This window comes from Sceloporus undulatus, chromosome 1 (genome assembly GCF_019175285.1).
Source record: "Sceloporus undulatus isolate JIND9_A2432 ecotype Alabama chromosome 1, SceUnd_v1.1, whole genome shotgun sequence".
Taxonomy (NCBI): domain Eukaryota; kingdom Metazoa; phylum Chordata; class Lepidosauria; order Squamata; family Phrynosomatidae; genus Sceloporus; species Sceloporus undulatus.
The window spans coordinates 173,179,587-173,206,006 of record NC_056522.1 but is presented as its reverse complement, the minus strand read 5'-3'; the positions used below and the strand labels follow the sequence as shown (position 1 = coordinate 173,206,006).

Below are 26,420 nucleotides of genomic sequence, written 5' to 3'. Positions count from 1 at the left end.
TCCATTGTTGTAAATAGCATATCCCAACTTAAATTATTGAATGCCTTTTCCAGATCTACAAAGATAAGTACAAGTTTTTTTGTTGTGTTTTTCAAAGTATTCTATTATGTTCAAAATGTTTCTTGTATTATCTCTGAGTTGTCTCTTCGGTAGAAATCCTACTTGATCTTCGTATATCCATTCTTTAAGTATTTTTTAATTCTTTCTGCCAAAATCATAGTGAACAACTTATAGTCCATATTCAACAACGAGATATGTCTGTAGTTCTTTACATCTATGACATCTCTGTTTTCCTTTGGTATCAATGTTATGTTAGCATGTTTCCATGTCTTGGGAAAATGGTCTTCTCTGATTGCATTCATTGTCAGTTTAAGTGGTATAAGTAGTTCTTCAAATTTCTTATAGTAGTCTGCAGGGAATCCATCTGGACCTGGTGCTTTTTGGTTTTTAATTTTTTTATTACTTCTATTATTTCCGCTGTTGTAATTGGGCCATTGAGCACATTTCTTTGATGTTCTGAGAGGGGTTTTAGTTTAGCTTTCCCCCCATAAAACTCTGTTATTTTTTGTTTGGGAATATGAGTTCCTTTATACAATCTAGTATAGCATTCTTCGAAACATTTTTTTATTTTCTTTTGATCTGTTGTTACTGTTGTATCTTTTGTTTTAATTTTTATTATGACATTTCTTTCTTTCAACTTCCTTAGCTTGTAGGCCAACCACCTTCCTGGTTTATTTGCCTGTTCAAAACAGTTTTATTTTAAATATTTCAGTTTATTTTGTAATTCTGCAGCTTCTTCTATTTCTACTTGTTTTTTAAGTGTTTTTATTTCTTTTAGTATTGTAACATCCATTATATTATCTTGGAATTCTTTTTCTTTTTCCTGAAGTTTTTAATAGATGGAATTTAGCCTTTCTCTTTTTTGCCTTTGTATGATATGGCTCTGTTGGATGAAGTATCCTCCTATTATGGCTTTTGAAGCTTCCCAGACAGTTATCTATATTTTCTTTCATGTTCTCTTCAGAATACCACATCAAAGTCTCTTTCCCTTTCTTGACTATTTCTTCTTTCTGTAACAAAAATTTGTTTAATCTCCATGAAAATTCTCCCTGTCTTGCCTTTTTTGTTATTACAATTGGATTGTGGTCCGATATTGTCCTTGGTTCACAGTCCATTCTTAATATGTCTTTGTGTAGTCATTTGGTTGCAAAGACGTGATGACCATGTCTGAATGTTGTTGTTAACTGCCCTTGAATCAACCCCCAACTCAGGGCAACACTGTGGATGAGACATCTCCAAGACCCCCTATATTGCACTGCTCTGCTTAGTGCCTGCAAATCCATGCCCGTGATTGCTCTGATTGAGTCTATCCATCTGGTGTGCAGTCTTCCTCTCTTTCTACTTCCCTCTACCTTTCCTAGCATCATTATCTTTTCTAATGAGTGATATGGCCAAAGTACAAGAGCTTCAATTTGATCATCTTGACTTCCAAGGAGATTTCAGGCTTTTAAGGACCATTTGTTTGTCCTTTTGGCTCGCCATAGTATCCTCTGCACTCTTCTCCAGCAGTGCATCTCAAATGGGTTGATACCGTTCCTATCCACTTTCTTCACTGGCCAACTTTCACATCCATGTGATGGTGATGGGGAATATGATGGTTTGGTGCTCAGTTATATATCTTTACTCTTTAGGACCTTATCTAGTTCTTTCATAGCTGCCCTTTCCAATTCTAATTTTCTTCTGATTTCTTGACTGTCATCTCCATTCTGATTGATGTTTGATCCTAGGTACAGGACTTCTATTACTATTTCAATTTTCTCATTGTCTAGGTAGAATGTATGTATTTCTTCCATGGTCATTTTGTGTTCTTTATGTTGAGCATGTAACAGTGAACAGTGACCAAATTATCAATGGGGAATTTAATTAGCTCAAGGTCACGAGAGGAGGCCTGTTACCACACCTCAGATGGGATCGCCCCTTCGATCTGTATACCAGGAACTAGAAATCCAGAAATGAGGCAGAGGCTCTAAGTACAATCATGTCTCTTTTATTGGAAAGAAGGATTCAAACATACAGGCACATACGCTCACACATTCATACAAGACTCAGGAAATAACGTGGTAAATGTGGAATAGATATTAGGCTTGTCTAACGGAAATGCTCACCTTATGTAGAAGTTCTGTCTTCCAATTTGTGTGTGTGGGTCTGCAATTCTGGTTAAGCAGGCCAGTCAGAGAGAGCGACTGACTTTAAAAACTGACTTAGCTCTTGGCTACCAGCAATGAATGACTGGCTGCAGTAGATGGCTGACCGCAGCTGAGAGTGACTGGTAGCAGCCCAGAGTGGCTGGTAGCAGCAGCTCGTGGCTGGCCGCAGCACCTCTCTAAATTTAGGAGACCTTTTTAAGGGTTTAACAGGGTCTCTAGACAAAGGGTAATCAAAGGAAACTGTTTGAAGTGTATTTCACATCCTAACCAAATGTTTTGATCTAACCCAAATGTTTCTGCCAGAGTAGGGACCTGAATGGCTACAAATGCCATTCCTTTGATTCAAATGGTTCCCCCTCAATCACAAAGAGAGACACTTCCTTAAGACATTTGATAGCATCTTTCCTGATAGCACTTAGCAGCTCCTTGCATAATCTCATCCAAGCTGGGAAAGGAAATTCGTTTACATATCAAAAACTCATGGCTTCCCTTGTTTCACTGGGAGATCACATGCTAGGGCCATTTGGCTACTCAGGTCAAGATGCACTTTTGATATCAAATTGCAGGTCAGAGATTATCATTTAGATATATTAAAAAGGTGTAGATCAATGCTTATCATTTCGTAGATCGATGCCTATCAAGCATTAAGTCTGCCTTTGCACTTTCATCTTTGACCTTCTTTAGTACAGTGGTACCCCGGGATACGAATGCGCCGCCTTACGAAATTTCCGGGTTACGAAAAAAATCCATTGAAAAAAACTGTTCCGGGTTACAAAGGTTATTTCGGGTTACGAAAAAATTTTTTGTGCTTTTCGGCGCTTTTTCGCACGAAATCGCGGCTTTTCCCCATTAGCGCCTATGGCTTTTTTGGCTTACGAAGCATTTCGGGTTACGAACGCGGCGGCGGAACGAATTAAATTCGTAACCCGGGGTACCACTGTAATTGTTCCAAGTCTGTGATGTTTTTCACTAGTAGTAGGTGTTGTCTACATATTTTACTGTTGATGTACCTTCCACCATCTTCACGCCTCCTTTTTTGAGTCTAAACCTATTATTTTTATATTTTCTGCACACAAGTTAAATAAGTAGGGTGACAATATGCAACCTTGCCAATTGGAAATCATTCTGTTCCACCATATTCTGTTCTAACAGTAGCCTTTTGTCCTGAGTACTGTCAGAACTAGTTGAACTCTTCCTTCAGACACAGTAAATAAGGCTTCTGTAGATGAACAGTAAGCTGTTTACTTCTGCAGTCATTAAAGGAATAGAAGTGTCTAGTAAGGCATCTTTGGACAGAACTAATGAACAAGGATACATACATCAAATAAAAGCATTTGAAGGCCTTAGTTTCATCTCCCCAAATTGGCGGGCTTATACATTTCACAGTTCTCAAAACAATTAGTTTTCCTTCAGTTATTTTGCCTTTTTACCCAGAGAGTTTCATTTAATGCAGGCCTTCAAAAGCCTATAGCAACCACAAAGGAAAAACACTCCCACATATTCTTTTATCAGGTATTCAGCAATCCTAATTAATACCTCTCTCTGAGGCTGTCTCAGACTAGGCAATTAACATATTTAAAACATAGAGCATCAAATATTCTGCTGTCTATATCACTATTAATCTAACCAATATCCTAGGTTACTTTTTTGTTAAACCCAGATAACTAATTCTACATTTTCCCCAAACTGTCACAACCAAGTTCTACATGCCATACCAACTAGTAGGAATAAAGCATCACATTGTCATAAATCTATAGCTATGTTGTTGTTGTTAACTGCTCTCGAATCAATCTCGACTCATGGCGACCCTATTGATGAGACACCTCCAAGGCCTTCACTGCTCTGCTTAATTGCTGCAACCCCATACCCATGACCACCTTAATAGAGTCCATCCATCTAGCATGTGGCCTTTCTTTCTTCCTATTTCCCTTCACCTTTCCCAGTATTATTGTCTTTTCTAATGAGTCCTTCCTTCTCAGGATGTCTCCAAAGTATGGCAGCCTCAATTTGGTCATCTTGCCTTCCAGGGAGGTTTCCAGCTTGATCTGCTCTATGATCCATTTGTTTGTCCTTTTGGCTGTATAAAGCTCTGCATAACATAATATATCATAACATTATATATACATATACATATATATATATATGAGAATATGATCATTCCAGGCATACACAAGTCAGCAAACCTAGTTTGTATCAAATGCATATCATTTAGCACACATATCATGTCATGTCACATACATCTCAGTTAACACATCAGAGATAAACCCTCCATTCTTTGTAATCCCCCAGCATGTTTGTATACAGCAAATGTCCAAGCCATACCACATGATACAAAACAGGACTGCCCCAGCACTTCATCCACCATCTTGAGGGAGAGAGAGGCAGGCTAGCTCCACCAGACCTGCCTGGAAGAAGAAGAGCCCTCCCTCCAGTCCATCTGCCTTGGTCCACTGCCTTGCCTCAGAGGGAGAGAAGAATGCTGGGCCTCATCCCCTTCCCCCCCACCATTCCCTTCTCCTTTTCCGACGTGTCTTTTAGATTGTAAGCCTGAGGGCAGGGAACCGTCTATTATCCCCTCTGTTGTAAACTGCTTGGATGCCCAGTGATTGAGTGGCATATAAATAATAATAATAATAATAATAATAATAATAATGTTTTATTAAAATAATAAATTTAATTTATTATTTTATTAAAATAAATCCTATTATTATTATTATTATTATTATTATTATTATTAAAAGCCGTGCAACTCAAGATGTCAAGGTTTTTATATAGTTTTAAATACATTTTTAATTATTTCATGTGTAATATTTTAAACTTTTTAAGATGTTTGTTTTTTAAAGTTTATACTTTTCAATGCTTTTGTGTTGTTTCTAATTTGTAACACTTTAAATTGTTGGTGCCGCCTTGAGTCCCGATGTCAGGAGAAAGGCAGGGTTTTAATAAATAAAGTAATACCAATAATAATAATATTAGCTACAATTTGCTCTTCTTTGGAGCAGAGCAGTGGATTAGTGGATACTTAACCACTTGGTTTGAGGCCTTAAAATTTTTTGCATGGTTCCTCATGGGATAATTACAAGATATCCCTGAAAGCAGTGTCTGGAGTGGGTTCCAAAACACATGTGGATTAAGGGGAAATCTGTGCCATTTGGTTATTGGCATTTAAAAAGTTAGCACTTCTTAGTTAAAGCAGCAGTATTGCTTCTGGTATTATCAGTCTTCCATTTGTACTCCGCTTGGGCAACTGACCAATGATAACTTCTGCTTCTTCCACATTCCTTGCAAACTCTGTGCTGAAACCAGGAGCCCTAACTGTCCCTTTAAGAGATTTTGGACTTCAACTCCCAGAATCCCACGCTATTCGCCAACACAGCTGAGGCTTCTGGGAGTTGGAGTCCAAACGCTCTTAAGGGGCACACTTCGGGAGCCACTGGTCTAAAGAGGAAAAAAAGGCTGAAGCCCCAATTGTGGCTTCAAGATGGAGCCAGCCCAGCCAACCATGTAACGATACGGGGGGAAAAAAACAAAAGTCACCCAACTGCGCATGCGCACTAATCATCGCGGCAAGTGAACGCCGCGCCCACCGAAGGCGCTTCTTCCGCTTCCGGTCCCCGAGTGCGCATGCGCTGCCACCTTTTTTTTTCCCCTCCGGAAACTGCGCCTGCGCGGGTTCCAGAGCGCTTCCCTTTTGCCGCGTTCCGTCCTCTGCGCCGTTTCTCTCCGCTCTTGCCGCCGAGGCTTTCTCTGCCGCCAAGATGCCGCGGATCATGATCAAGGGGGGCGTGTGGCGGAACACCGAGGTAGGCCCTGGGCTCCCCCCGGTGGCCCTTCCCGACGGAGGCCGCCTCCTCCTCGCCCTGGGCCCGGAAGGAGCAGGCAGCTCTGGGCGATGCTTCCCCATAAACCCTACAGACTAACGGAGCCCCCTCCCCGCAAAGGCCTTTTCCTCAGCGGGGCTGAAATGGCTAGCCCCCGCCGCCCCCTCGCCCTTCCTCTGCCCGCTTTCCTGGTCCCATCCCTACTCTTCGTTCCCCGACCCCTCGGTCAGGTCCCCAAACTGCACCCTTTATTAAGACATTTTGGACTCCAGCTCCCAGAATCCTCAGCCATGTTGGCCAATAGCTTGGGATTCTGGGAGCTGTAGTCCGAAATCCCTTAAAGGGCACAGTTGGGGGACCACTCCTTCTCTATATGTACCCATACCCACACTCATTTATCTATCCATATCTCCATATCTATAATCCATATATTTGTACATAGACATACCTATATATGCCCTTTAAGAGCTTTTAGACTCCAGCTCCCAGAAGCCTCAGCCATCTTGGCCAATAGCCTGGGATTCTGGGAGCTGTAATCCAACATTTTGTTAAGGGCACAGTTGAGAGACCACTCTTTTTCTATATATACCCATACCCATCTATCTATAATATCTGTATGCATATATATATATATATATATATACACACACACACCTCTATATCACAGAATCATAGAGTTGGAAGAGACCCCAAGGGCCCTCCAGTCCAACCCCTTTATTCTGCCATGCAGGAACTCTCAATGAAAGCATCCCCAACAGATGGCCATCCAGCCTCTGCTTAAAGACCTCCAAAGAAGGAGACTCCACCACTCTCTGAGGGACTGTGTTTAAGATATTTTAGACTCCCATCTTCCAGAAGCCTCAGCCATCTTGGCCAATAGCCTGGGATTTTGGGAGCTGTAGTCCAAAATCCCTTAAAGAAGAGCACAGTTTGGGGCCCACTGATTGAATACCAGGCCAGAGGGCTCTACCTTTTCTCTCTTTGGGACTGTTAGCTGCTCTCCAGTCAGCTCTGGCTCTTGGTTGCCCCCTGCTTCGCTCCTTCTAGTCTTGTAGATTCAGGCCTGTGATCTCCCTAATGGAGTCTCTCCATCTGGCGCGTGGTCTTCTTCTCTTTCTGTATCCCTCCCACCTGTCCCAGCATCATTGTCTTTTCTCATGAGCCATGCCTTTTCCTTGTGGCCAAAGTACAACAGCCTCGGTTTAATCATCTTTGCTTCAGGAGTGAGTTCAGGCTTGATTTGTTCAGCAACCCATTTGTTTGTCTTTTTGATTGTTCGCAGCACTTTTCTCCAGTACTACTTCTCAAATGAGCTGATGACTCTTCTGACCCACTTTTTGCACTGGCCACCTTTGTTTTTATTTTCCCCCAGTTAAATTCTTTTATTTATTTTAAAAAAAGCATTTTTCCTCACACATGACATACATAACTTACATAAAACCAAAGAACGTCATCCCTAAAAAACCCTTTCAAGTAACTTCATTCTATTGTCTATATTTTTATTTTTATCATTTTTAATTCATTTATCCATCGTACTCTTCTTATTCATTTCTCTTCTGTTTCTTATTTTATGATTTACATACAGTGGCCCCTAGTTATCCGCTGAGGTATGGTTCCAGGACTTCCCAAGGACACCAAAATCTGTGGACACTCAAGTCCCATTAAATACAGTGGCATAGCAAAATGGTGTCCTTGATATAAAATGGAAAATCAAGGGCCTGTTACAGACTGCCAAAATAAAGCTGCTTTGGGTCTCTTTGGAGGTATGCTATTTAAATGATGCATGCATCCGAAGAATCCAGAAGCTGCACCAAAGCTGCACTCCAGTGCTTAGGAATGGAGTGTGGCTTTGGCACGACCTCCAGACTCTTAGGACCCATGCATCATTTAAACAACATACCTCCAAAGAGACCCAAAGCAGCTTTATTTTGGCAGTCTGTAACAGGCCAAGGTTTGCTTTTTGGAACTTATACTTTTTTGTTGATGAGTAAAATAGCTTTCTTTTCCTAATAACGTCAAAATGTTGAGTTATCACAGTATTTGGTTGCTTAGTATTTGCTTGACCAGCTGTAGGTAAACTCCTTCCAAAGCCAAAGACTACACATAGAATATACAGAAAGTTTGCTGAATGTAATTTATTGCCTCTTCACTCCCACAAAGAGCAAAAAATAACAATTTTCAGTTGCTAAAATGCATCTAGGCATTTGGTATTAAGCGAAAAATCCAGTGTTGATATTGGGGGAAAAAATCCAGCGATGTTGTGCTGGAAAAAGGTGTGAAGTGCCTTGATTTACACAGTATTGTGATGGAGTTTTGTTACACAGCCTAATGGAGGCTTGCCCACTGTTATTCACCATGTAATAATAGCGTAGTGTAAGGCTGAATATGTTTGTGTTGTCGTATTTTTCTTGTTATCTGTGAAAATACTGTAAGGAATACAAATAAATATTTATTTATTTTTTTAGGATGAAATCCTTAAAGCAGCTGTAATGAAATATGGCAAAAACCAATGGTCTCGTATTGCCTCTTTGCTGCACAGAAAATCAGCCAAACAGTGCAAAGCCAGATGGTATGTAATAGGATGTAATACCTTGTGTGTGGAGTGATTAGAGATGCTTTTCCTTTTTTATCAAACCATTTCTCTGTTCTCTCTTACCACACCAAGGACCTTGAGGTGAAGTACAGTATTTAAAATATTGAATACAGTCAGTCGGTCAACTTTTATTAGGCATAGAAAAACGACATGCATTTACTATAAAACCTTAGGATCGTTGTTAAAATTTAAGCCATAATTTTGTTGCCTCCACCAGAAAATTGGCCATTTAAACTCCTTAAAATTGTTCAAAAGCCACAGACAAAACAGCCTTTGTAGGCATCCCTGATTTTAAGGATTGAAGGCCATATAAAGTAGTTTTTAATAGTTGTCAGAAGTTCTAAAAGGTTGGAGACCTTGGGAGGAAATTCTGTAATTGGAGTACAGTGGGCCCTCAGTATCCGTGGAGGATCTGTTCTAGACCCCCACCCCGCGGATACCAAAATCCATGGATGCTCAGGTCTCATTGTCCTTAATGGTGGCGTGGCCATGTGGTTGCACCACCATTAGGAAGAATGGGACTGGAATCCTCCCCCCCCTTCCTTATCTCCTTCCTTACCTCCTTTCTTCCTCTCTCTGTCTCCAAGTCTTCTGCCCCAGCTTGGCTTTGGGGGCGGAGTCTTGCGCCCAGTCAGCTGGGGCAGGGCTTGAGTCTCAGAGCCCCTGTGCCGAGCACCTGGAATGGAGCCTCTGGGCTCCGAGGCCCAAGTTCCAGCCCTGGCGCTAGCTCCTTGTGGCCAATGGGGCTTCGGAGACAGTGCTAGGTTTTGAAGCCCCTTTGACTGGAGGGAGCCAGGGCCGGGTCTTGGAGCCCAGGGGCTCTGATACTTGACCCCCAGCCCCAGCTGACTGGGTGCCAGACTACGCCTCCAAAGGCAAGCCGGGGCAGAAGCATCACCATTGGGGACAATGTGGGCTTGCCATCCACAGATGCACAAGTCATATCTGACATCCCAAGTCATATCTAAAGAGACTGCTGGCAAAAGCCTAACTGCCATGTTTTGTTTTAGCTCTGACTTCTGGGCACTTTTCAAGAACATTAGAGTATCCTCTAAGGCATTAAGTACTGTGGCCACATCTGCTTCCCCTTGGAAAAGGTTCAGCTGGTAAACAAACTGATACTGAACTGAGCAAAGGCCACAGCAGTTATGTGGCGTTCTGTGCGCAGCACTGGGTGCAAGCGCACACCCAAGCTACAAACCTGATATTTCAGATGGAGTACAACCCCATCCAGAACAGATTCTAATCCCAACTTTAGGTTAATTTTCTAGTGGCCAACCAAAATTCCATCTTGTCTAGATAGAACCTCAAATTATTCAGCCACATCCAATCCTTCACTGCTTCCAGATTGTGATTTAAGACTTCCACAGCCTTCTTGGTATCAGTTGTAAAAGAGAAAAAAAACAAACAAACTGGATATCATTGCCAAACTGTTAACTTCCTCCCCACAGATCTGGATGACCTCTGTAGCACCTTCATGTAGATGTTAAGAAGCATAGGGGCTTTTTAAAGTTCACCTAAAAAAAGCAAGGTTCCAGTTGTCTATGGCTAGCCTATACTAGTTTGGGGGGAAAGCAGTACATGTAAACATCATTTCTACTCTGATTCGTATTGGTGGAGAAGGGCAGTTTTGATACTGGAACTTAGGGACGTTGTTCTAATGCTAGAACAGTGTGATTCAGCAGATGTCATGCAGTCTTCGCCAAATATTGGTATCCTAAGACAAAGTTGTTTTTCCCTTTTCTTTTCACATCTACTGAAAATGTAAATATTTGCAAATGTATGAGTGAGTGTGCCATAGTCATATTGTATTTTTATATTGTTATAAGATATGTTGTTTTGAACTCTGCTTAATTGACAGGAGTCAATTGATTGTTTATGGACTCCTGAATTAATTATTTCCTTTTCACCATTTTGATAAGGTATGAATGGCTAGACCCAAGTATCAAGAAGACAGAATGGTCACGAGAAGAAGAAGAGAAGTTGTTGCATTTGGCCAAACTTATGCCAACGCAGTGGAGGACTATTGCACCAATTATTGGGAGAACAGCTGCACAATGCTTGGAACACTATGAATTTCTGTTGTAAGTAATTCCCTTCTATAAGGGAAACACTGCTTGTTTGATGTTGTTAGGCTCTCTAGAGCAGTGGTTCCCAACCTGGGGGTCGAATTACAGTTTCACAGGGGTCTCCAGGGACCCCCCCTCAGAGCACCACTTTTCAAACAAAGGGCCTCCAAGCTAAGCTCATTAAAGCAGCAGCCATCTCCAGGCCCCTCATTTGCTTAGCAACTGCCCACAGCCTCCCGTTTCTTTCCTCTCTCAGGAACAATGGGCTATGCAAAAAGGAAGAGAGACAGCACAGCCAATGAGTTCCAGTTTGACTTTGAACCACTACCCCTCTGCCCCTCTATGATGGGGCTTTCTGGACAGGTTTCTTTAGAGGGGGCTGGCCATTGTCACCCTCTGAGGCTGAGAGAGTGTGGCTTCATGCCCAAGGCTCAAGGCAAACCTGTCCTGGGACTTTCTGGACAGGTTTCTTCAGAGGGAGCTGGCCATTGCCATCCTCTGAGGCTGTTTTTGTGATTAATCACTATGCTTTAGTTACATTCAATTTGTAACAATGAAAATACGATTCATAACAGTAGCAAAATTAAAGTTATGAAGTAGCAAAAAAATATTTTTATGGTTGGGGATCACCACAACATCAGGATCTGTATTAAAGGGTCGCGGCATTAGAAAGGTTGGGAACCACTGCTCTAGATGCCTTCATGTAGCAGAAGTGAATTCAGAAGAAAGCTTTTAAATATTTGATGTTGGAGAAATGATAACCCTACTCAGCAGATGCTGCTAAGTGATGGGAGAACTGTATGAGAGCTACTGCTTTCTCTGGTGCCTTTTTGTCAGAATTACAAGGGACGTGTCAAGTTTTCCTAGAGTATATTTGATTCATATCTTAGTATTGCTGTTTTTATATCATCTTTGCAGGGATAAGGCTGCTCAGAGAGATAATGAGGAAGAAACTGCAGATGATCCCCGAAAACTTAAACCTGGGGAAATTGACCCAAACCCAGAAACCAAACCAGCTAGGCCAGATCCCATTGATATGGATGAAGGTATGCTTGAAACACTTTCTGTGAAATTGCTTCTTTTTGTTGCTACATCATCCCTTGACATATTAATCATAGCAACATGTGTCCTATATTTTATTTAATCTTATTTAATTTTATTTTCATGTGGCATATTTTCTTAACTTAAATTAGAGATGAGCAACTGTTTTGCTTTAGATGATTTTGGTATTCAGTTCCACTAGCCCTAGCAAGCATACATAGTGGTGAGGGATTATGGGAGACATCTGGAGGGCCACAGCTGTCTGAAATTTAAATGCATGGTATTGTTCTCCATTGGTATTGAGTATTTTTATACTATCCTATCTCTCTGTATTACAGTGATTTGCTTAAGTATTCATTTCCTTTTACTTTTATATGTTCTGCTGATAAAAATTTGTCCCAGAATACTTGTAGTAATTGCTACCTAAGGTTCTTCTACCAAATGTTGACTCAGAAGTGAATATTTATACAACCAACAAGTTATTTACTTAACATTTGTGTCACTTTGTACCTTCATAGTGTTGAGTATCTTGTGTACATCAAGTGAAAACAATGCCAGTTAAATCCATTTGATGCACAGGATGTAACAAAATGAAGTGTGGAAAAATCAAGGGGGAAGGGGTGAAAGCATTATGTACATTGTATATGCAAGTCATTGTATGGCACAAACATTCTCCCTTCAACAGTTTGGCTTTCTGTTTGTTGCTGAAAGTGTTGAGGATAACAACATTAGACAAAGATAATTTCAGTATAATAATAGTATTTGCAAATGTTTCCAGTTTTGCAGAAACCATCTTTCCCGGTTAAGTGTGTAAAGGATCATAGTCTAATGTTACAAGGACAAAAAAAGGTTAATACAAGGCTTCTCTCTTGAAATACTGATGCCATGCTATTGTATTATGGAAAGAGAGGGAGGGAGGGAGGGAGCGCATTGTCCAAAAGCAGTCCAGAAAACTTTCCAGCCCAGAAAACTCCCAAGGAGGCTGCTTGTGATCATCCTACAGCACTTCTGCATGGTCCAAACTAGGTGGGGGGAGTTTCCTGGGTTGCTTTTTGATTATCTGCTCCTTTGCCTGTTCCATTGACAGCCTGATCTTGGGTGACAGCTATAGATGATTTTCCAGGGAGCCCATGCTGCTGCATGAGGGGGAGTGAGGGAGCACATTATTCCAAAGAAACCCAGCAAACTCCTACCTGGTGGTTCTCTATAAATCAGGCCGGGCTGTCTCTCTCCATCTGTCCCAAGGGCAAGATATATTGTTCAACTTTGCATTCAGTAGTATTGTACCATTAAACATCTTGATATTGCTCTGTCTCTTTGCCACAGAAACTGAACCAAACAGTAGCTGAACCTATGGCTGACAAGAAGTCCCTAACTACTGCAGCCTCACATTCACCTGTCTGGTCTTTTGTATCTCTCCTGGCCGTATTTGTCATGACTTTGGACATTTTTGTGTGGCTTGTCCGTGCCCCCCTATAACAGGCTCATAATGTGCAACAGAGGCAGTTGGGCTCTGGGAGGGCTCATGAGGCTTGCAGAGAGATTTGGAACTTGAAATGAAAACTATGAATCCCTGTTAAAGATGGTATAGGGCAGCGCCCGACATGGCACCAAATTATCCATGAATAATCTAATCTGTGAAAGCCAAATGCATGAATATTGAGGAATGCTTGTAAAAGAAAATCCTGATAAATGTTCAGAGGAGTCATAAGTAATAAATAAATAAAATAATAATAAGTAACCTGGATTCTGTAGTAGTTTACAGATTTTTCCCATATGATGCCAGCTGTAAATGAGAAAGTGTTCATTTTGTACATATTGCTTTTCCAGATGAACTTGAGATGCTCTCTGAAGCTAGAGCCCGTTTGGCTAACACTCAGGGAAAGAAAGCCAAAAGGAAAGCAAGAGAGAAACAGCTGGAAGAAGCAAGGTCAGTATTGCTTGTTTTAGGGGTTTCTGGACTCAGTTACAGTGGTTTCTAATCAGAATTAGGTTGAGACAATATGCTTTTCATCTTTTCAAATGTCCTGTAGCTGATTTGTGGTTTCCTAATCATATGTGATTAATGGCAGTAGGGTGATAATTCATTCTTTGCAACCCCTGATTTTTGGGGCAATGGCATCTTAAAACTGGCAGCCCTCCTGTAGGCTTCTGAGCTAACAGACATCCTGTTGATATTTTGACAGGTTGATGTAAAAATACTGTGGGAAGAATAGGAAGAAATCATGAATATCAGTGCAACTGTGCCATATTCATATTTTCCTCCTGTTCTTCTCCGTTTTGTCGGTGATGAGTTTGGTTCATCATTTCCATGTATTAGAATAATAGGATCATAGAGGTGGAAGGGCTATCCAGTCCAACCCACTGCCATACAGGAATACACAATCAAAGCACCCTTGACAGATGTCCATCCAGCCTCTATTTAAAAACCTCCGAAGAAAGAGACTCTACCACTCTTTGAGACAGCATGTTCCACTCTTGAATAGCTGAAAGTCAGCGCATGGTGAGGCTAGCATTTTTAGTGGATGCAATGTTGAATTTGATGTGCAATTCCCAATTTCAAATTGTTTTCAGCAGTGAGGTTCATGGAAGTGGCCTGGAGCTTGTCAGTGCTTTTCTGTTTAGCATTCCACATTTATTATAAAACCATGTACAGTAGTATTTTGGAAGAGTGGCTGTTACTTTTTATGTGCCTTCCAGTTGCTTCCTAAGGCAAATCTATAATGAATAAATGGAAAATAGTTCTACAGCCAATGAGAATAGGTCCATTGAATGACTGTACATTCTAAGTCGACCTGTGTGTAGAATTCAGAGATATAGCCATATTAGTATGTAAAGTATTTTGTAGCACTTTTTGTGCAACTAATTGTGCAAAAGAATTTGCAGCAAAAGTTTTCATACTTGTGGTTTACTACTTGATATAACACATTAAATGGACATATATTAGGAATGAGAATACACAAAAATGTGTTGCAGAACATTTCAGTCTTCAGTGCAGGTGACCTTGAACAAAAGAACTGCAAAGGAAGATTGCAGTGAGAAATAGCTGGATTCAAATATCCACAAACTAACCCATCCACAGTGGGTTGAACTAAGACAGTGGCTTCTTGGCACACTATACATATTATAACACTGGTTAACGTGCCAGCCTCACAAGGATGCTCTTAGCTAGTTTATCATATTTCCTTTCTGTTTCCAGATTCCACATACCACATTAATGGAGCTCTGGTGGCTAAATGCCTGTACTACTCACTCACAAACCGCAAAGTTGTGAGTTCAATACCAGCCAAGGGCTGAAGCTCGACTCAGGCTTGCATCCTTCCGAGGTTGCTAAAATGGTTACCCAGCTTGTTGGGGGCAATTAGATTACACTTTGTAAACTGCTCAGGGAGTGCTTAAGTGCACTGATAAGTGGTATAGAAATTTACGTGCTATTGCACATTCCAGAATTCCCTCCACCATTCATGTGGTCATCCACCCACCCTGGCTTCAAACAACATCATTCCTCCTGCCTTTGTTCCTCAGTGACCATAGTTAAAACTGAACTTGTCACTTCATCCTCATACCTACAGGTTTTGCATGCTAAGGCTATTCATATAGTCTGATTATACAACTCCATGCATCTGAGGAAGTAGACCAAGTCTACTAAAACTTATGATACAACTTCTTTCACACAGTCTTAAAGGTGCTACAAAATTTCTTTGCATAAATCAACATATATAGAAGTTCCATTGATTCAGTGAGTCTGCTTTGGTTAGAGAAATGGGTGGTTTGTCCTTTCTTGCAGTTCGTAGCATTTTAAAATTTGGTTTAAATTATTCCACTTTGTTAGGCGGCTTGCTGCACTTCAGAAGAGAAGGGAACTTCGAGCTGCAGGGATAGAGATCCAGAAAAAAAGGAAAAAAAAACGAGGAGTGGATTACAATGCTGAAATACCATTTGAGAAGAAGCCTGCCCCTGGCTTTTACGACACATCAGAAGAAAACTACCAGGCATTAGATGCAGATTTTAAAAAGCTACGGCAGCAAGACTTAGATGGGGAACTGAGATCGTAAGTTGATTATTGAGTCAAGGTTGCGCTCAAAAGAGCAAAAAGATGCAAAATAATACTTGTAATATAAATATTTATGTAAAACATTAATGTTGTTGCTAACCTTTATGTCTTACAGAATTTAAATTTTATATTCATAACTTTTATTAAAACAAAAAAAAACCACATTTCTAACTATCAATGAAAAGAAAATACAGTGCACCCGCATTATACACAGCTTTGAGCATATGTGTTGAAGCCACGCGGGAGCGTGCGGGGCAGCATATCCCATTCAAATGAATGGGTCGCGTGCCCATGGCATGCGCTGCTGTGCTGCCACGCACACAAGCCCCATTCAAGTGAATGGGGGCTCAAACATATGCGGAATTCGCCTTATGTGGGGGGTGGTGGTGGTGGTGGTCTGGAACGGATCCCCCGCGTAAGGCAAGAGTCCACTGTAATCAAAATTTGTTTAGTTATCTGTTGAATATTCAGAACACAATGTTGGGTCTGATAATGGTAAAAGCTTTGGTGATTCAAATGAATGTGACAATTAATTTTTACCTTTCCCTTTTTATCTTCAACGGACTCCACACATAACTGTTCCGAGGAGGAGGAGGAGGAGGAGGAGTAATAATAATAATAATAATAATAATAATAATTTATATTCCGCTTTTTCTCAAGGAATCAAAGTAGCTTTGAGTATCCCATCCCTTTTGAACAGGGAGGTGGAGCTTGGTCTTCTGACAAATTGCAATTTGTCAGCAGATGAACATGATTAGATACAACCTTTAATTATAAATTCCTTGCTACTTTTGGCTGCAGTGTTATTCCAACATGGAGAATAAGCAGTGACAATTTGAATATTTTCAATTTTGACAATTTTGAATTTTTCCCCTTGAAAATTTAAACTTTCTTCTATCATATAAATCATATTATATGGCAGTTAAAAGTAATGGTTTTAGTTCTGCCTTGAAGCACTTAACATACTTAAGCAATTCCATTCCTTTCTAAATTTATTATTGTTTTTTAAATTTAGTTACTGGTATGTATTTAAGAGGGCTTTTAATTTTTTTCAGGGAAAAAGAAGGTAGAGAGCGAAAGAAAGACAAGCAACAATTGAAACGGAAAAAAGAATCTGATTTACCATCAGCGATTCTTCAGACTAGTGGTGTATCAGAATTCACTAAAAAAAGAAGTAAATTGGTACTTCCAGCTCCTCAGGTAAATTTGTTGTTCTTATCATCGGAGGGGCCACATTTGCTATGAATCAATCTTCTTTTCTACTTAAGCTGTAGATGTTTATATTTTGTGTGTTTTAAAATCTATGTTAAATTGTGTGTGAGAGAATCATGTTCTTTGCCTGTATATATCTTTGATAAATATTGGCCAAGGGTGCCTAAATTTTAGCCCTGTTTCCACATTTCAGAATTTCAGGAGACACGATCATTTTGTATTCGTACTGGAAGCTCTGTCTTCTTTAGCTCTGTAATATTGTACCAAATATCAGGATTCTAGGAAAGGACTTGAGTATAAAATAAGCAGTAGACATACCAGTTACTCCATTTAAATTGAAAGATAACCTGGTATTTTTACCCACATCAACTCCAAAGCATCTAATAGGATTGTTGGCCGAGAATGGCTGGAGTTCAACATGCCTGGGAACTGTGAAGTTGAGAGGTGTTGTCCCAAAGCATGGGATCTTATCTTACAACTTCTTCAGTTAGCTTTATAACTCATCTACAGCTTGCTTTCCCATCACCCCCACCCCCACTATGAGGAGCGACTTAGCGAGCTGGGGATGCTTAGCCTGGAGAAGAGAAGGTTAAGAGGTGATATGATAGCCCTGTTTAAATATTTGAAGGGATGGCATATTGAGGAGGGAGCAAGCTTGTTTTCTGCTGCTCCAGAGAATAGGGCTGGAACAATGGATGCAAGCTATAGGAAAAGAGAATCCAACTCAACATTAGGAGGAACTTCCTGACAGTAAGGGCTGTTCAACAATGGAACGCACTCCCTCGGAGGGTGATAGAGTCTCCTTCCTTGGAGGTCTATAAACACAGGCTGGATGGCCATCTGTCAGAGATGCTTTGATTGAGAGTTCCTGCATGGGAGTGGTTGGACTGGATAGCCCTTGTGGCCTCTTCCAGCTCTGTGATTCTAAGGAATTATTTATTTCAAGTTAGGGGCACTGATCTACTGCAGGAACAACGTTATCAAAATCTCTGAAAAAATGTAGCTATATAATGGGAAGGGTGGAACAGAGAGAGGATGAAGCCAAGTGAAAGAAATGTTTTGGAGGAAAATTTTCACTTCAAAAGCCTAGCATTGTGTGAATAATACACTGAAGAACTGGGAACTTAGAATGTTACATGAAATCCCTGGATAAATTAATGAGTTAATTGGCATATTGATTTTAAGCTCTATTGTAGTTTGTATTGTTTCACTATTACTGTATTTTCTGATGTCAGGTTTGGGCTTTTACTATGTTTTTGCCAATGCACTGGGATTTTTTGTGTGTGTGTGTGTGTGTGCAGTGCAATTACTAGATTTATCCTTTGTAAGATTTCAGACACAGAACTTGAAGAAGTGGTAAAAGTTGGCCAAGCAAGTGAGATTGCACGTCAAACAGCTGAGGAGTCTGGGATTACAAATTCTGCTTCCAGCACACTCTTGTCAGAATACAATGTTACCAACAACAGCATTGCCCTTCGAACACCCAAAACTCCAGCAGCGCAAGACAGGATCCTACAGGTATAGCCTAAATCTAATATAAGTTTGATTTAAAAATTCTCCTGGAATTATTGTATTGTATTCCATTGTGACATTTTATGAAGTAATTAGCTACTAAGATCTAGGATGACAATGTCCTGCTTCCTGGCATGTTATATGACTTGATGTTGTATGGCCTTCTCTTACTTGAAGCATAACCAGACTGGAGAGGAAGGAAAGATATAAGAAACAGTTAAAATATAGAGTAAGAAAGTTGAACCCTGATTAAGCCACATTTGCTACCATGTTTAGAGGTAGTTATATCTGGAAGGAATGGGGAGCCCAAGATATTAACAGAGGTAGTAACACTAGTTTCTTGCCATATTTTAAGACTTCACTTTTTGAAAATTGCATTTTCTTTGGTTTTGGCAGGATTTAATGCTTTCCAGGTGGTTTCAAAGGGGGGGGGGATATCGTATATACAGTGTACCCACGTCATACGTGGGTGCCTTTTATGCGGCTTTCAGCTTATGCTGAAAGCCGCTTGACAAAAACAGAATGGTGCCCACGTGTGCCGCATGCACGGGCCCTATTATTGTCAATGGGGCTAGAGCATATGCACTATTTGCTTTACGCGGGGGTGTGTGTTCGGGAACAAATCCCTGTGTAAAGCAACAGCGCACTTACTCAACTATAAGTTGACCTCATGTATAAGTCAAGGGCATGTTTGGGGGCTAAAATTATAGATTTTGATATGACCCATGCATAAGTCAAGGCTAAAATTTAAGGGTATGATGCCAAATAATGTAACAAAATTCCAGCAGGCATAACTGTGCTCCCACTAAAGGCTGCATAGATGAGAGAGCAGAGGGACAGTCTGTTCTTTCAGGACAGATTACATTTTTGTCTTTCAACAAGGGATGCTTCCCTTTTTATAAGAGTTAAAGTACAGTACTTACATTGGCCCATGGACAAGTCAACTCAGGGGTTTTTTTTTGGGGGGGGGGGGTCAATTTTTTGACTAAAATTTCTAGTTTTAAACATAAGTATATATAGTAGTGAATCTTTTCCTTTGGGTATTAGTTTAGATAGGAGGTTTATAATTTTGAGATTATTATTTCATAATTTGCACGTCTTGCTTTATAGGAAGCTCAGAACTTGATGGCACTTACCAATGTTGACACCCCCTTGAAAGGTGGGCTTAATACACCCCTTCATGAGAGTGACTTCTCTGGGATAACACCTCAGAGACAAGTTGTTCAGACTCCAAATACTGTCCTTTCCACACCCTTCAGGTATGTCAAGTTGCTTAAAATTGTATGTATATGAAAAATGGACTCAGGTTTTCCTTTACTGAAACCAAAAATTTGGTATACTTTTAAAATGATTATGCAATCACCAAAGGATTTTCTGTTTAGTCTACAGTTTTAGACTGACTAGCTAGCCTGGCCAAAAATTGTAGTTACCAGTTTCCATCTTTTGGCAGAATCCACTGCAGCTTCCCTCTGATGATACCACCCCTGCCACTTTTCTCAATGAGTGCTGATTCAAAACTAAAGAGTAAATAGAAAGCTGTTAACAAGTATTCTGACAGATGTATACATTTTTGTCATTACAGCGTGCCCGCGTCATATGCAGGCGCGCCTTAGGTGGCTTGAGCATACACGCTCAAGCCGTGGGGCGGCGCGTTTCATTCAATTGAATGGGCGCACGCGCCCATTGCACCCTGTGCGCCGCCGTGCACAAGCCCCATTGTTTACAATGGGGCTTGAGCATAGGCGGAATTTGCCTTACACGGAGGGATCTGGAATGGATCCCCGCGTAAGGCAAGGGCCCACTGTATTCTATGCTTTGAAGTTGATTCCAACTTATGACGCCAGTGTCCTAGAATTTTCTTGGCAAAATTTCTTCCACTGTTTTCCTCCAAGACTGAGAGTATGACTTGCTCAGTAGCCATGGAATTTGATCCCTGGCCTCCCAGGGTCCTAGTCTCACACTGCTTACACAAGACGTACACAAGAATTGTGCTACTTCATTCAGGTATATTGTAGCTGAGCAAAGATATATATTTTAGGACACCTGTTCATGGAGCTGAAGGCCTGACTCCTCATAGTGGAATGACTCCCAAGCCAGTGGTGGGAGTGACTCCAGGCAGAACTCCGCTACGGGATAAACTAAATATTAATCCTGAAGAGGGAATGACAGATTATAGTGACCCATCATATACAAAACATTTGGTAAGTAGGTAATTATTTAATAACATAGCCTTCCCTGTTTTATTTGCATGCAAATGGGCTGTTCCTGTATAGAATTGAGTTTGTAATGGTCATTGGCACAAAACAGGTGTGAAACAGAAAAACGTAGAAGACCTGAATCTTGAAAAATGGCAGGGAGGAGCTTTTTGAAGAATGGCAGAGAGATGACTCTAGGTTTTGTCATAGTACTGAAAATGGGAGGGCTATTTTAATCTCTTCCTTCTCCCTTATCATCAATCTAACCACCCTTCCAGTAGCTGCTAATTGCTTTTTCATTAAACTAGAAGGAGATTTGAGTAGAGTATGGCAAGGTTCTGTTGTGGGCTTGTGACAGTGACTTAGAAGAGAATGTGGACAGAATCCTTATTAATTTTTAGATGAAACAGAAGTGGGTGAATTGACTAATATCCCAGAAGATGAGAAAGAAATTCAAAATTACTTTGACAGTTGGAAAACTGGTCTGAAACTAGTATCATGAAATTTGACGGAGGCATCCCAGGTTTTACACTGGGCCCTAAAAGGGGAATTGCACAGATGCAGATACATGACTTGACAGTAGTGCATGTGAAAAGGATCTGAGTGCATGTGAAAAGTTATAAACTAAATGTGAATCAGTAGTGTAAAGGAGCTACAAAACCGAATAAAGACCTTTTAGACTAGTTTAATTGAACATGCATCAGTCTATGTTTCAAGAAATAATAGTTCTGCTTCATTTCACAGCAGCCAGAAGATACATGACTGCCATCTTGTTGGTTATTCCCAACTAGATTAGACGTATTCAGTCTTTTGAATGTCCAACCCATGTGTAGGCAAATCCCACTGATTGAATGGAATTTAGGCTGATATAGACAAACAGAAAAAGATTGAGAGGAGGGCAGTTAAAATGGTCAAGGATTTGGCAGCAAGTCCTGTGAGGCCAAGATGTAGAATATGTTTATGTTAGAAAACTTTAGAAAAGAGGAGACTCAGCAGACACATGGTAGCACTCCTAAAAACATGAAAGCCTGTCACGTGAAAAAGGGCAAAATTTGTTGTTTGCAATCCCAGACAGTTGGACTAGATTTAATTTAATGTATCTGCTTTGGGCTGTGTTGGGGACATGGCATTTACATGACGCACAGTTGGAAAGGCACCGAGCCCTCTCCAACCTGGAAGAGCTGGTACAAAAAGGAATGGCAAACAACTGCTCCTTGCCAATGCCTTGGTTGAGGGCATTGACAACCAAGTGGCCCGGATCAGGACTGGCCCCGTGCAGTTTTTGCAATCCTTGCCTCTGGCCACTACATAGGCCTCTGTTGAGAATTCAGTAGCTTTAGGTTTCCTTCATCAAGCAGGGAATTTGACTGGATGCCTCAAAAGCACCTTTCCAACTCTGTGACTGTCTTAAATATGATCTGAGTAGGTAGCAAATCTCTTGTAGAAGTTTGTTGCCTTAATCTTTGTATTAAAGATGGGTAATACTTTTAATTAGGACCACTAAAGTGCTACACAAGTCACACTTTTTTTTATTATACCTTCATGTTTCTAGTAGAAGATGATACATCTTAATCAAAGACCAGTTTGGCAAAAGTTTCTGATAAAAATTATTATTCCTCTGTGATTTTTGTTTTTCCAGGATAGATCATCCTTTGCTTTAAGGAAGCACGTGCCAGTTTAGAATAAGAGTAAACGCACAATAATTTTCCTATACGTGATTCTGGTTTTTTCTTACATTCTTTCATAGATATCTAAATTTCTACAGTTACAAATGGGCTATACAGACCGCCCCAAAGGGACTGGATCTGTGTCACGGCAGCCAAACGCTGCCCTATGATCCAACCTCTAGAGAGCACGAAAAGGAGCCTCAAAGGGGGCTCCGTTTTGCACTCTGTAAAGGGCATCACAGCTGCAGCATCACAGCTTCGTGACACCCTTTTGGCGCTGCATCATGATATTGTGTACCATCTAGAAGGGCACACAGCATCATGATGTGACAGGGTGGAGTTACTGCATCCAGTGTGGGGATGCTGTGCCATGGCTCTGCCTATAGGACGGCACAAAGTGCCAGTCTGTGTAGCCCCAAAGTTACTCGTTATTCGTTGTAGCTTCTTTATGTAGGTATATATAGCCTATGGATGTATACTGTGTGCTTCCTGCTGCTGTTATCATATATGGATAGCCGAAATACTAGCAATTACCTTCTCTTATTTTTTAGATTAGCCAATTAACATGGTTTGATAGGTAGCTCAGAGAAAAGGGAAAGTTATAAATAATGAATTGGTCTACTGTTAATTGATGGTCATGGAGAAGGCTGAAAAGTTAAATGGCTCTGTTATTCATGTTGGGAAAATGAATATTTGGCTTGTATTTAATTTATTAATTTGTTTTAACAGGCAAGAGAATCCCGTGAAAATTTGCGCTTAGGTCTTATGGGCCTTCCAGCTCCAAAGAATGACTTCGAAATCGTTCTACCAGAAAATGCAGAAAAAGAGCTCGAGGATCATAACACAGATGATACACACATAGAAGATGCAGCTGATGCAGATGCTCGCAAACAGGTTTTTATTTTTACGCATTTTTGTTCGGTAGCAGAATGATCAGTAGTTGAGAAGATTCTGAAAATGAATGGTTCATAGGATAAGAAATGAATAGGAGGACTTAACATGTAGTTCTGTGCTATTTATTTATTATATGCAGTAATATACTCTGGGAGGCTAAAAACAATAAAAAGAATTAAAATAGCAAAACATTTACACAACAGATATGGTTAAAAACAGGGGAACATAATGGTGGTATAATGTAGCCAGCCATTGCTGTGTGTCCAAAAACCAGAAGAATGATTAACAAGCAACCTTTTTTGGGAAGAGTATTAAAAGTCCTGCATCTGAAAAAGATTCCCCATCTACCTTATTTCAGCAGATTAGCAAGGCCTCCCTCGTTGAGCCTGGTATGCAGGCAATTCATGTGGGAGAAGATGTTCTCTCCAGACCATAAAAGACTTTAGTGCAGTGGACTCCAAACTTTTTCCAGCTACCACCCACTTTTGTCTTGGGTGATAACCCTAGCACCTTGCCTTCCCCCCTCCTTCGGCAGGCATATTTCTTATATTAGGTCTACTGTTCTACTGCAGATTCAAAATATCTTCCGTATTTTCTGGCGTATAAGACGACTTTTAAGCCCTGTCTTATATGCCGGGCTAAGTGTTTGGTGGCCTCCACAAAGACAGGCAAATGGCATAGCCACCTCTCCGTCTCCAGGGGGGATCCTTGCAGGCACCGCGGCTGGGCTCTCTTTCTTGCCGCCATTGCTGGTTTCAGGGGCTGGAAGCCAGAAAAGGTGGCAGAGAAGCAGATTCAGAGCCGGTCCAGTAGGGGAGGGATGGTCGGGCCGAGGGAAAGAGCCGGCCCCATATGCCCCGCCGCTGCTGCCTGGGATGCGGTGTTGAGTGCCCCTTTGGGCCGGACTGCGGGGGGCCCTACTGCTACTTCTGACATCCCGCCTTCCAGGCCTCCATAGAGGCCCCCTCAAGCCGGCGCCTGTGGGCACCAGACCCCCTTAATTCGGCCTATAGTAGGCCAGGGCACTGCCTGCATGCGAGTTGGGGGTCGTCTTATACGCCCAGTCGGAAAATACGGTAGTTGCTTTGTATGTGGTCACCCTGGGAACAAAACTGAGCAGCTGGGTTGATAGCAAAGAAGAAGCCTCTCACCCATGCCACCTCTCTAGTAAAGGCCTGAGTGGGCAAGGGACATCTTGGTCGCTGCTCAGTTGCTACTTCCAAGGTAACCAGGTGCGAAGGGATAAGCTTTTCCTTGGCAAAAAAGGACTCTCAATCTTTCTTCATTGGGGCAGGGAAAGATGCAGCCAATATGTGTGCCGTTCTGAGCCATAGAGGCAATGTCTTGTGCCCAAGCCTTGCAAGAGTTTCCCAACCGCCAGTGCCACCACCAGTGAAAGATGCAGCTAAGGGAGTGAGCTAGTGTGGGTAGGCAAAGGGTGGGAGACACCCCCATATGAAATGATAATTGAGTCTACATTGAGGTTTGGAGGGACCTTGAACCGATGTTTCATGCAACCCTTGTCCCTACCATGGTCCTAAAGGCTGTTGGTTCCCCTTGTCTTTTGTTTGCACTAATACTTTGACTGAATCTTTTCACTGCCCCCCTGGAGGAGGGGTGCGTACTGCCCACTTTGGGAACCACTGTTTTAGTGCAATGTACGTAAATTTTGAACTGTGTTTAGGAAACAGAGAGGTAGTCATTGTAATTGTTTTAAAATTGGCAAGATACATTGTTTTGGGCCTATACCAGTTAGTAGCTTAAGAGCTGTTTGGACTATGGTACAACATCTGTATTCATGGGACAGGTAATGGTACCCACAGATTCACTTATTTATGTCTGAAAAAAGGTGCAGAATGGCCTGAAAAAATTGAATTGAATATAATAAAAATTAAGTTAAAATTGAAGTAATGAAGGCAACACTTAAGTAAACATTAAATGGGATGGCATTTCCTGTGATGTATTCAGTGAGAAATGGAAGGGAATGTAGAGTGAGGTGCAGTTCTATTGTGCTCTCTCATTGTTTTGTGCTCTCGTGTCTTCTAGCAAGGTTTTTTTTCTTGCTGTATAGGTTTCTTACTGTATGCAGTACAATATGTGCTTAGTAGCCTTCTAACCTTGTTTTGATCTGATCTGATTGTAGTGTGGTTCTCTAAAGTTTTTGTCCATGTGTACAGTGAATTGCTTCTTTTTGGAAAGTGCTTCTTCTTTGAATGTGTCCTTTTTGGAAAATGCTTGTCATTGCAAAGTGCTTCTGCTTGCAAAGAGCTGGTGCTGTTAACAGTGGCCTCAAAGCACAGGAGTGGTGACACTGGCAAGCTTGATAAGCCTAAGAGAATCTGTAAAGTGTTTCCTTTAAGTGAGAAGGTGAAAGAGAAGAAATCGTGTGGTGAGGTTGCGAAGATCCTTGGAATGAATCAATCTTCCATCCATGAATTTGTGAAGAACAAAAAATAAATCTTTGCTAGTTTGGCTGGGGCACCTCAGACTGCAAAAGCCACACTGTATGAAAAGTATTTAATAAATATGGAGAAGGTCTAAAATTTCTGGATGGAAGATATGACCAGAAAACGAGTTTCTATCCAGAGCTAAGTGCTATGTCACAAAACTCTGAGTATATGGGAAGATTTCAGCAAGGCATCTCCTGAAATGAGTGACACCAATCCATTTATTGCAAGTAAAGGATAATTACACAGGATTTAAGCACAGATTTGGGCTTAAAAATCTAAAAATGACAGGAGAAGATGCATCTGCCGATGAGGTAGTGCTATCACATTTCCTGAAGAGTTTAAGAAGTTAATTGAGAAGAAAGGATCCAGTGCAGATGTTCAAGGGTGATGAAACTAGGCTCTTGTGTGGGGGGGGGTATGCCCACTAGAATGTGTATTCATAAAAATTCAAAGGTGGCACCAGAGTATAAAGCATGGAAAGACAGATTAATGTTGATATGATTAAGCCTGGAATAGGGTACCAATAAAAAAACCCATTATCTGCCTATGTTTGACAGAATAATAGGGTGTGGTTGATGGCCATCTTGTTTACAGAATGGTTTCACTGCATCCCAGAAGTGAAAAGAGAAAGGATTGTCCTATTGAAATTACTCTTAGCTGTAGTCAGTTCTCTTGGCTATGCTGAATCTGTATCCTATGAAAATG

At 41.1% G+C, this 26,420-nt stretch overlaps 1 protein-coding gene across 1 annotated transcript in view; it reads left to right on the top strand.

Annotated features, from left to right (window-relative positions):
* Nucleotides 1-5,854: 5,854 nt before the first annotated feature.
* Nucleotides 5,855-26,420, top strand: part of CDC5L (cell division cycle 5 like) — a 43,050-nt gene continuing 22,484 nt past the window's right edge. Inside the window, exons 1-11 of the mRNA XM_042445040.1 lie at nt 5,855-6,010; nt 8,494-8,597; nt 10,544-10,705; nt 11,609-11,736; nt 13,562-13,661; nt 15,564-15,782; nt 16,841-16,985; nt 18,327-18,515; nt 19,620-19,768; nt 20,548-20,710; nt 23,101-23,265. Coding sequence (XP_042300974.1) covers nt 5,966-6,010; nt 8,494-8,597; nt 10,544-10,705; nt 11,609-11,736; nt 13,562-13,661; nt 15,564-15,782; nt 16,841-16,985; nt 18,327-18,515; nt 19,620-19,768; nt 20,548-20,710; nt 23,101-23,265 — 1,569 coding nt within the window. The 5' untranslated portion in view covers nt 5,855-5,965. The remainder of the gene's footprint in view (nt 6,011-8,493; nt 8,598-10,543; nt 10,706-11,608; nt 11,737-13,561; nt 13,662-15,563; nt 15,783-16,840; nt 16,986-18,326; nt 18,516-19,619; nt 19,769-20,547; nt 20,711-23,100; nt 23,266-26,420) is intronic.